This window comes from Macrobrachium nipponense, chromosome 10 (assembly GCF_015104395.2).
Source record: "Macrobrachium nipponense isolate FS-2020 chromosome 10, ASM1510439v2, whole genome shotgun sequence".
Lineage (NCBI taxonomy): Eukaryota > Metazoa > Arthropoda > Malacostraca > Decapoda > Palaemonidae > Macrobrachium > Macrobrachium nipponense.
The window spans coordinates 108,177,103-108,189,602 of NC_087204.1; the positions used below are offsets into that span (position 1 = coordinate 108,177,103).

Here is a 12,500-nt window from a genome sequence, read left to right on the forward strand (position 1 = left end):
ATTAGCCTTATCTTAAGAATTAGCGAATACTTCCCTGCAGACCGTGGGAGACCAGCCTGAGGGAAGGAGCAATAAGACAGACAGAATGACAGACTACCCAGGGGCGTCTAGGGTATAATGCTGTGTAGGGGTGTTCAGCAAGGTATGGGTACTTGGCATGGGTCAGCTGGAGACAATGTATGAGAGAGAGAGAGAGAGAGAGAGAGAGAGAGAGAGAGAGAGAGAGAGAGAGAGAAATTGACCCTTTTTAGTTAATAATTGACTTCCTCGGTATCCAGGATGCAAGTGTTTTATCAGAGTACTGACATCATGATTAATGATAATGAAGGCAAATGAATTACGTGAAGGGGACGGAAGACCCCCACTTTGCCGAGAGAAGGACGTGTGGGTGGGGTTTCCCGCAGCATGGCCCCTCCCCCAGGAGCTATCTCGGGCGCGGGTTGGCTGTTTACGTTTCCCTCGATTGTATGTCCCCGCCCCTAGACTCCTCGATGATTGGCTGTCCATTACTCATTACCTCCTTTTGTTTGCAGGTCTGGGGTCGGGAGCCCGGTGGTAGGCGGGGCGCTGGACTGCAAGGTGACAAACGGTGTATCCGAGGGCGTGTCCGGGGCGGCGCCCGTAGAAGGACTTCTGTTTGTGGGCGGTACCGAAGTTGTCAAGCGGGAGCCGGAGGACCTGACTCGGCGAGCCGTTAGTCCCGCCGACCGCGGCGCACTGTGCGATAAACGTCGAGCCGCCCTCCTGCCGCAGCCTCCTCCGCTACCCCCCAGTGACTCTCCACCCGCTCTGGCGACCGCCCCCGACATCAAGGACGAACTGGATCACCACGTCATCAAGGAGGAGCTGGAACACCACGGGCTGAAAGTGGAGCCGGGGGACCGGCCTCGTGCTAACCATACGCTTGTCATTCAGGCGCCCCTCGACTCGGCCGATAAAATGAGTGCCGGTAGTTACTTGGGTGGGTTCTCGGCTCCCTCCCCGCAGTCGAGTTACGAACACGTCTCTCCCTATCTGTCGCCCTCGTCACAGACTTACTCCAGCAGCACTTCCCCGGCGGTGCGAGGCTCCCCAGCAGTGTACACAGTGACAGATCCTTACTATCGGGAGTATTATCCGTCCAGTGAACCACAGTACACAGTGCGCCAGGAGTACTCCAGCGCTGACACAGGCTTTGTCGAGCGCTACATTAGACCACCTTACAAAACCAATGGCGTCTCCAGCACCCTCACCGTCGATCTGCCCTCTCCTGCAGATTCGGGAATCTCAGCGGATGCCGTCACGCCGCGGGATCAGCCAGTCATTACTCAGGTAAGTCAAAGAGGTTACGCTCAGATGCCGTAGAGGGGCAAGTCCCTTGATCCTTCTTTTAGACCCAATGGCAGCGATTGTTCACCTGCTTAACGATTGTTGTGTTAATTGAGATGTTTGTTTTTGTTAGATATAATATATCGTAAAGGAACGATAAGGTTCCTACTAATTATACTCGGTGTAGGTAGGTCCCTTACAAGGATTAATTACGATGGAATATTGTGGTTTGTGCGTGCATCCTCTGTAGGGCTTCCGTGACTGTGGTGTCCTGAAGAGAGATCAGATTATCAGTGGTGAATGTCAAGTGGAAAGGTTTTTGTTCGATTATAGTTTTTATGTCAAGAGAATTGGACTGAAATGACATTGGATAATAAGCAGTGAACGGTTGTCATAACACACGTTCAGACTTTTAGTGACATGAAGGATGGAAAGTGCTGAGATTTGTACAAACACTTATCTTAGTGATTATCGTAATCCTTTACGAAACACTGGTGTAACGAGGAAAAAAAATCCGTGTGAGAAGAACGTACAAGTAACACAAGCGTAAAAATATTCATCTGTGGAATGCTATCTGTCGTGGCGTTGAAATCACTCGGTGACTGAGTGATGGATTCCAAGACGCAGACTCGGGAGTACATTCCGAACTGAGTGATTATTTATAGTCTGTCCTGTCTACTCATTCATTTTCGTGTATATATTTACTGCATATATTTACTCCACGGTGCATTAATGCTGTGTTAAATGTCAGCACTCTAACAGGCGACCTTGGGATGACATGGAATAAAGACGTTATTCGTGTGGCAGATATGTAGCGATATAACTGGCGTCGAAGTGGAATATAAAATAAAAAGGATAAACCAGACATAATGCTTCGGAGTGTTTATTTCATTTACCGTGAAAGTCAGGAAGATTCATGTGATATAAAATGTATAGGAAAATGCAAAAATAATGCCAAATATTTATGATGATTTGTATTCTTTCTTTAATATAAAAAAAACTGGTGTATTTTGGAAAAGTTAGACGAGTTTTGTTTTCTGTTTTCATTCATTACACAAGTTGTGTATTTTTTTTCATTCATTGCACAAGTTGTTCTTGTATTTTCATTCATGCAACCGGGGATATGCCTGTTATTCACGTTTTTGTGTGCGGCGTGATATAGTGAAAGAGATACAAAACGTTCAAGAGAATGAAAAATATGCCTTGACGCTGTACATGTGTCAGAATAACAATTCTTTGTCTCAAACCTACTAAAACGAAGAAGGCCAGTTCCACGTAATCTAATAGTGAAAATGAATTGCATCTGGCTCCCTAATTACTGGACAGAGATGGCAGCAAAAGGACGTCCTTTTACCATGCCTTTCGATGGCTATGCTTGGGTGTGCCTCCTCCGTCGGGTTGGTTTTCTTTCATGAAAAAAGGAGGACGAAGAAGAAGAAGAAGAAGAACTGTGCAGTTATCCTTTCTGTCATGGCCTAAGGGGCTCTCGTGACCCGCGCCTCCCGCCACCTGTCACATGTTGCCCTCATACGCCCACAAGAAGGGGGAAGAGTGTTGGGGGGTTGGGTTAGGATTGAGAGGGGGAGGGGGGAAGAGGATGATGGAGGAGGATGTTGAACAGGAGGAAGGTGAGGAAGAGATGGAGGAGGAGGAGGAAGAGAAGGAATTGCTATAGTGGAAGTAGTGCAAAGGGAATTGACTTGTGTGTTGATGAGACTGCAATTAAGAACGAAAATGTGACAGAAGGAAATATTGAACATTTGCGGTCTTGGTGTATTAAAAAGAAAGGAAAAAAAGCCAGAGACGACCTTCGTAATAATGTGGTAATGACGAATACTTTTTGTGGTTATGCACTTTGTTGTTGTTTGGAAGTTCTTGAATGAGGAGTTTATGTATTAGTGAAGAGATGATATATAACTTTTTTTTTTACAATAGTTAACCTGTTAGCTTATGTGTAGTGGACAGAAACCATTTTCTGAGGCCAAAAAAAATGTTAAGTGGATTTTTATAGCAACTTGCTATTTTGATGGTCCTGGGGATTGTGGTTGAAAAGTTCCTGCTGTTTAGGTATTTTTCGTTTGTGTTATAAATCCAATGAATGAAATATAAGGAACACATTGATAAAAGCAGTGACAAGAAATGATGATGATGTTTGCAGATAAAGAATAAAAGATAGTGTAGTTGATAAAAAGGAGAAAAAGACAGATGAAGAGGGTTGAAGCAAGTTATTCTGCCATATCAAGCAAAAGGTTTAGAAAAAAGTGAAACAAGGAAAAATGAATAGTTGGTTAAAAGCAAACTAAAAAATCAAAAGGATTTCCGTTTTATTTTTCATGTGAATTCTTAGTTTTTGAATCCCACTTATCTCAAATCTCAGTGACGTGCATTCTTCCATTTCTCATGAACAAAGTGTGACTGCATTCATTTCTCAAAGAACGATCCGTGTGGTTTCATTCGAAGACAGTAAATCAAAATGAATGAAATGGGAAAGTGATATCAAGGGTGAACGTATGCAGTGACAAAGAGACACAGTGAATGAGTCCATATGGTTTGAGATATCGCAGTTGCTGTGTAAAATCCTTGTTGGTGTACAACGAAATAAATGTAATACAAGTGTCACATCAGATGTATGCGTGCAGTGACGAAATTCTTCATATTAAACGTGTAGTTAGTAGGATGGGTGCGGTTCTGAAAAAGGTACGGTTCTTAAATAGCAAGAAGATTCATTTTCAAAGACTGGTGGCTTGTGTGGGATTAAAAGAAATTATCAGTGAATGAAAAATGATAGACTTTATTATATGAAGGGAGTTAGTTATGAAGTGGGTAGTGTTTCTTGAAGTGCTTTTGCATTTTGAAATATTTTTATGAAATGAATGGTATGATCCTAGTAAAAAGAAAGAAGGATTCTCTATTGTGTTTTAAGACAAATCTATTACCATGCGAAACGAAATGTGTGGTTTCCCGATATTTTTGTACCATAAAACTTAAATTTCCTTCTTTTGATACTTGTCTAACTAAAAGGGATTGGTTCTTTGAAGGGCAAGCGAAGGTCATAGGACACATCAGATCAATTTAGAAAGAGAGAGAGAGAGAGAGAGAGAGAGAGAGAGGAGAGAGAGAGAGAATATATAGTTTTAGCCAAAGAAAAATTTTTAGATAAACAAAGGAGTTGAGGTAAATTTTCTTAATAATAATAATAATAATAATATAATAATAATAATAATAATAATAATAATAATAATAATTAACGAATTGAGAACCATTAAGTTCAAATTCTGCATGATAAATAGACACTTGAAAAATTTAACATTTGAGGTGCACTGGAAACAGTCACAATAAATTCCTAAGCTTTTCGTCAACTTCGTAACCTTCTGAAGGAAAGGGGTCTCTAAAAAAAAACATTGGAATTTTCCAGTGACAGCCATTATTACAAATAAAAAATTCGATCATCAAGGGTCTTTTTAACCGTATGATAATGTTTTTGGCAGTGATTATTTTATGGAATTTCCAGATGCCTATTTTATTAAGAAAACAAGTAATATATGGAAATATGGATATATCTATATTAGTCTATATAATATAATATATAATATATATATATATATTATATATTATATAATATTACTTGGTAAGATGTATCTTCTCGTAGACGAAGCTTAGTTGGTGATATCAAAATCGTTTTGTAACAAATTATATTTAAATCAATTTAATTTGTATTCAATAGAACTAGTCTTATTCAGTGCATTACAAGCATATATATATATATATATATATATAATGTGCAATGCATTCAAGCACGGAGCTTCATTTTTTAAGTCTTCAATTCTAGTCAACTTTGAAATGGTAATAATTTGTCAATGCTGTTTGAAATACAGGTGCAACTGAAAAAATAATCAGTCATTCGTTCAAGCACTTTTTAGTCCTTACAATATTTATATATTATGATTCTATGTGTGAATGTATGTGTGTATGTGGATATGAGCGCCGGTGTGTTTTTTAATGCACCAGTGTGCACGCTGGAATCTTATTTAAAAATTTAGAATATTTGTTTCATTGATCATTTTACATTATTATTATTATTATTATTATTATTATTATTATTATTATTATTATTATTATTATTATTATTAAGTCCTGCGATAATAAGATTTACTTATTTTAAAAAAACAGAAAGCTTTTATTATAAAAAATATTTTTATGAGAAGAATTATTAAAATTTGAGATCAAAATTATTATAAGTTGTTCATGATATTATTATTTCAATATTTATACGAAACTGCATTCACCTGTAGTATTCGAAGAGTAATTGGTATTGTTCAGAGTTAATTCTGGAAAACAATTACACAGTATCATTTCGTTTCTTTAATGGCAAAGTAAACTCCAGTTGGCTCGGGCAAATAATGATATACGCAGGTAGAGAATTAAATCAGAGCCTCTTGCCCAAGTTTTCCACTTTTACCATACATAGTCCAGCACTAAAGCATATTCTGTGTTCATTTAAAGATCAACTTCCATGAAATGCAATAATAAGAGAAATTAAGATAATTGGTTATTGAACTATAATAATAGTATATAATATAGATATATATTATATTATATATAATATTATATATATATATATTATATATAATAAGATTAGGTAACATACATATATATATATTGTATATATTATTATAATAATGTATATTATATATATATAGTATATTATATATATACATAATTATATATATATATATATATATAAAATGTGTGTATGTAAGTATGTATGTATAAGTTTATTATATATAATCCGTGCGTTGGTGTGTATCTCGGTATATAGACATGTAGACATTGTGTATATATATATACCAAAATACGTTTTTCTCAGAATGTCTTATTTCACTTTGCTTAAATACGGAAAAAATTGTTTACAAGCTTTAAACAGATTACTTTTCGAATTGATACATATTTTTTATATGTATCAAAGTCTTTTTCGATCATTTTCCGTCTATAGTTTTTATTGCTCAGTCAGAGAGGATACACTCACCTACATACATACATACATACATACATACATCATATATATATATATATATATATATATATATATATATATATATTATATATATATATATATATATATATATAGAAGCATGGGGTAACTAAAACAGAATTTAAACTCCAGCCAGGTCTATCCATTTTTTCCGAGCTGTACAACCACATCATGTGAACACTTTCCGTGCTGATCCCAAATACGTAATTTTGTGCTTTCATGTTCCTATTTAGTATTAACCGTCCCCTTTAAATCTGTGTGTTGTAGGAGGTGTAGCTTTAAAAGCAGGCAAAGTCCGTTTCTTAATTTATGATTAGGGTTCATTCACTTTCCTTCCTTATATTCCATTCTTTCCTTCTTTACTCCTTCACTATAGGACCGAGAAGAGCAGGCCACGAGGAACTAGTTCCTTTTGGCATTTTCAGGGAAATTCCTTAAGTGATAGAATTTCTTATATAATTCTTTTAATAATAAGTTCAGTATTTACAACCTCCTCTTGTACATCAACGCCAGTATTGCATTTTCCATCATAACGTCTTCAAAACATCAGAAAGCTAAGCAATGTGGCCAAACATATATTCAGTAGTAACTACTCTTCTCCTATGCATGGAATATTAGATATATTTATGACATTAAAAGCTCCATTGAAGTAACCACAGACGCACTACTGTATAAGGTTGGAAGGATAGAAATAAGTGTGAAAATGGTTGTCTTTGTATGTAGACTTTTTTTTCATTTTCATAATAAAACTGAGGTGTTTCAATAGTTAAACGGAGATGGAATGTGTTCATAGGATAAATGAAATATTTCGGCTTTGGATTCTTATTCTTTATCTTTTCCTTTCGCATTTTTCCACCTTTCTTAGAAATCCCTGTATACGCGTGTGTAGTAATAGGCATGAAAATATTTATGCCTTTATGTAAACGCATTGTAGTGTACGAGTTTTCTTCTTCGTATTACTATTGTTATTATTATTATCACAAATATTGACGCCGATGTTTTGTCAGTCTCCCAAACGAAAAGAAATTTGCACTGCGGTGCAAAAGTGCTCTCCAGTCAAGTGTGAACGAGGGAAAGAGCGTGCAAAAAATTTGCGATGCAAAACGTTGTTAATCAGGAAAAATACACACGGACAAATGTGAAGAGTTGAAGGCCCCAGCCCTCACGTTTGCATTTGAATGCGTAAATGATACGTCTCGCGAAAGATATTCTAATTTAATACAGGAGTGAAACGGCTGTGTCAAGTTGGGGTCTCCTTTTTCGCCAAAAGGAGAGAGAGAGAGAGAGAGAGAGAGAGAGAGAGAGAGAGAGAGAGAGAGAGAGAGAGGGCTGTGATTCGGGTGAATTACGTGACGCAAGCTAGTTAAAATTGTCATGAAATGAGTCGCTCGGATGAATTCGCTCATTCGGATATTTTCTTTTTCTCACAAATGACAGAGATAAAATTCATCCCTTTTTAAAGTCGTTACTTGAGGCTTAAGTTTTTTCGACAGAAACAACAAAAATATCCTTATATCATTAAAAGTGTAAATAAACTTTACATGAGATAAAGTGAAACGTCCATTGAATTGGCTTGATCACCTTTGAAGACACGTAACTGTTTTAAAGTTTATACGAAGATATTTTGAAATAATATAGTAGAATGTTGAACGAAGATATTTTGAAGAATATAGAATGTTGACATAAAAACTTGTATAGTAGAGACATGTGTTATGAAAAGGTAAATCGTGTTTTATCGAAGCATTTGATTAATGGATTTCATAGGGTGAGAGTATGGTTTGCAACCGCCTGTTTCTTTTTACTAAATCATGCAAGACAATTATATATGAAAAATATAATCAAAATAAAGAAAATATAAAAAAAAATCGTTTTGTTATCAGTTCTCGATGCAAATATGTCGCTTTGACACCGACATTTTGAAGACTATACAAATACTTTTCTTTCTGTGACTGTACAGTAGTGAACTCTAGGGAAAGCAAAAAAAATGTAGTCATACTTTCTTTAATAGCGAGTGGGGCTGTCGACTATCTTACCCAAGCTGAATTTCCAGGAGTATTATTTAAAGGCGATCCAGATCTTGAAAACGCCGACCCTTCGAAGTCGTCCAGTAAAAGCGTTTCTCATCTATTAAACGCCGAGCCACCGAAATCTCCAGTGAATTATATTTTGTTTTTGTTTCCTCTTAGAAAGACGCCGAACCTTTGAAAATATCCCGTGGCAATGTTTCTCATCTTATAAACGCCTGGACGTCAGAGGTATCCTTTAGCCAGCGCTGTTTCTCATCATATAAACACCCAGCTATCGGAGATATCATCGGTGCGTAAATTGATTCTTTGTGTGGGGGGAGATCTTCAGTGGAAGAATTGAAAATATACTACCAAAGTAGCCGACTGTTCTCGTTTGCTGCAAACTCGTAAAATATGAAGAGACGGTAGTAGGTTTGTTCTCTCTCTCTCTCTCTCTCTCTCTCTCTCTCTCACAAGATAAACGTATCGTTACTAATGAAAGTGCGTCATAATTACAGTGGATCGATCGTAATTCATGTTTTTTCCCCTTTTTTTTGTCGAATAAAATCAAGGTGATATTAACGAGACTTTTTAAAAGATTCACAGTAATTACTTTAGACTCTCTCTCTCTCTCTCTCTCTCTCTCTCTCTCTCTCTCTCTCTCTCTCTCTCTCTCAAGTTAGTTAAATATTATTTTTTTACCTTGTAAGAAATGATAATGATGGTTTGGATTACTACATAGTATGTCTAGTTATATGTAGTATGTCTAGTTATCGTTGAGCGTCTTTATATAATATCCACTTAATCTTCTTAAACGTAAAAATAAATATCTTCACTTTCTCAGTCAACGAAAATGTGTGATATCTATAAGGCATAGCGACGTCAATAACCTCGTCGTTGCGAATCCAGCAAGAACTTATTAATCAATCTATAAGGTATAAGCGAGCGGTGTTGTAAACACGATAAAAAAAAATACTTTTCAAAGCCAAGCAAATCAGATCGTAGGGCAAAAATACGTTGTTGTCACATTGTACTGACAAACAAGGAGACGAAGAAAGTCTGTCTTATGGTTCTCTTTTTTGCTTCAAAAAGAAAAAAAAAAAACACTCACACACACATACACGCACACAACCTTAGCCCAACCTCTTTTCTTTTCTGGTCAATGGGGTTTTCCAACCTTGTCACCCCAGTCGAAGGATTAGCAATAAAAACGAGTTCGGAAGCTTTGGCACATAAGGAAAAACTCCTTTAGGCTTGTGAAAAGGAATTTCAAAAAAAGATGTTTATTTAAGTAAAGTAAGAATGACAGAACAAACAATGTAGAAATTTGCCGTGTTACGTCAAGAGAGTTCGTTTAGAAAATTAGTAAGTGTTCATGATAGTGATACCGATATTCCCGATGATGGTAGCGAAGATCATTGATGATAGTTGCAGGATTAGAAGCATATTTATTCGGCTATCATGTTTTTGAAATAAGCCTACAAATGTTATACAGAAATGAAGGAATGGGTGTAGTGCAAGACGTAAGTTACAAGATCGTTTGTTGGAATTCTCCGTTAGTTCATAATTGATCACGATATCTCTGATTAGCTACGTCAGTTTCAGAAGCTTTTATCCATGCATTCATATATGTCTGCCTATCTATCTATTTATTAGACTATTATATACATTGTATATATATATATATATATATATATATATATATATATATATATATATATATATAGGTATAGCCAGAATGAAAGCATAAACAACGGAGTGTCTGCAAGATCTTTCGATTCAACGTCCTTTACTCAGCAGATAAACGTTTATCTGCTGAGTAAAGGACGTTGAGTCGAAAGATCTTGCAGAAACTCTGGTGTTTATTTTTTGTGTTTTTTCCTTCGTGGCTCATACCTTTATTTAATTATCACGTTCCAAACTTCCGTGATTCAGTTATACGCATATTATATATATATATATATATATATATATAATATAGTATAATATATATATAAAGATAAGATATATATATTATATATATATATATATATATATATATAATTATATAGTGTGGTGTGTGTGTGTGTGTGTGTGTGTGTGTGTGTTTGTTGTGTGTATGGATGTATGTGTACGTATGTTCAAGTGCGCATGTATTAAGTGCATATAATTTGTACAGTATATACATACATAAAATGTATATCTATTTATCTATATATATACATAATATATATATATTTATATAACATATATATATAGATATATATTTATATATATATATTACATATAATTATATATATATATAGGTATATTCATATATACAATATATATATATATATATACATATATATATCATATATATATATAATATATAGTATTATATAATATATATATATATATTGTGTGTGTGTGTGCGCATGGACGACTTTTTTGCATTTATACTCATTAATACGTGCGCAGTTGTAGCTAATTTCTGACTTCTAACCCGAACTAAAACCAAACCTCAACAGACTCCATAATAAAAAAATAAAAACAGCACAAAGGTTAAAATTCTCCTCCATTTCATGGCCAATGGAAGTTTTTGATTAAAACGTTGGATATTTTTCCACAATTTTGCCCCAGGACTCTGCAGTGGTTTCTGTTCGTCTCTATGAAAACGTTGGCATAGGAAATACCCTGCGTGGCCGGCGCATGTAATGTATTTGGGACACGGAACTCGTGTGGCCCAGACGTGGTCTGTACTATTTTGATTAGCAAAAAACGAGAAAAGGAAAAAGAGAAAAAATTGAAAATGATACGTTGGTTGGCGTAGACATCCCACCTGCACCGGTGTGTTCTGAACCTGTAGTCCGGTACTGACATCTCTTTTATTCCTCTTCTTTTGGTTAGATTACATATATATATATATATATATATATATATATATATATATATATATATATATATATATATATATTATATATATATATATAGATATATATATATATATATATCTTAAAATTCACGTAAGAAGGCGATGAAAACCGGACTTGGAGCAAGTGCTTTCGTAGTTTATTCTACATTTTCAAGCTCACACTCGAAAATGTAGAATAAACTACGATATTACTTGTTTCAATTCCCGGTCTTCGCTAGCCCTCTTACGAGGATTTATGATATTCCCAAACACGTGTACTTTCGCGCTACATTGGAAAAAAAAAATTATATATTATTAATATATATATAATATATTATTAATATATATATATAATATATATATATATAATTATGTTGTGGTGTGTGTGTATATATTATAAATAATAATTTTATATATATATATATAATATATATATAAATATATATATATTTTATATATATATATATATATATATATATATATATGTGTGTGTGTGTGTGTGTGTATACAACATACATATATATGATTTTATATAGGTAGGTAGGTAGGTAGATACGGATATATATAGGCATGATTTATTTTGCACACACTCATGAATGTTTCTATGTTTTATTTGTATACATGCAGACTCAACCGAAACTATCAAAAGGATCATTTTATAATTCGGCATTTTGTATCCTGGGTGTATAGTAATGATAGAATTTATCCTCTATATACTCGTATAATTGAAATTGATGATTGTAATACAATGAAAATTATTCAAAATATGGTTCGGTAGTATTTGATTTAGTACTTGATTAAAAAATATTACTTTTTAGTATGTTTGCAGTCTTTCGTTTTACATCCAACGTACAAACCCTTTACTTTTCGTCGGTGATTAGTCTGAGGCGACGATGCTGTCCAAAACTCTTGAAAATATTGAGTACATAGTGACAAATCCTTCAGAATTGTATTGCATTAACGGACTTTTCCATTTTGCTGAAATTTCTTGTACAGCGAAGACTCACATGTGAAAAATTAATCATTCTTTGGCACTGCCATGTAATTCTTACACGTTCATTTTTTCTCAACATCAGGAATAAGTAAAGCTTATATCATATACGTAGTTTCTGCCTTATGTACTTAACATATCCTAACAACCCCTGGGCCTCGTACACAAATACATACTTATTCAAGGGCGACTGAAGACGTGTCATATAATAGCATTAAGGAAGTCGCTTAATCCGGATAGTTATGTAGAACAAAGTCCTTTGCAGTTGTTGAATATTAAGATTTAGTCGGT

At 35.0% G+C, this 12,500-nt stretch overlaps 1 protein-coding gene across 6 annotated transcripts in view; it reads left to right on the plus strand.

The window, feature by feature from the left end:
* Positions 1 to 12,500, plus strand: part of LOC135223880 (protein grainyhead-like) — a 391,944-nt gene that overhangs the window by 159,229 nt on the left and 220,215 nt on the right. For all 6 annotated transcript variants that reach the window (XM_064262788.1, XM_064262793.1, XM_064262791.1 and 3 more), the window contains one exon: positions 534 to 1,311. In XM_064262788.1, the coding sequence (XP_064118858.1) occupies positions 534 to 1,311 (778 nt within the window). The remainder of the gene's footprint in view (positions 1 to 533; positions 1,312 to 12,500) is intronic.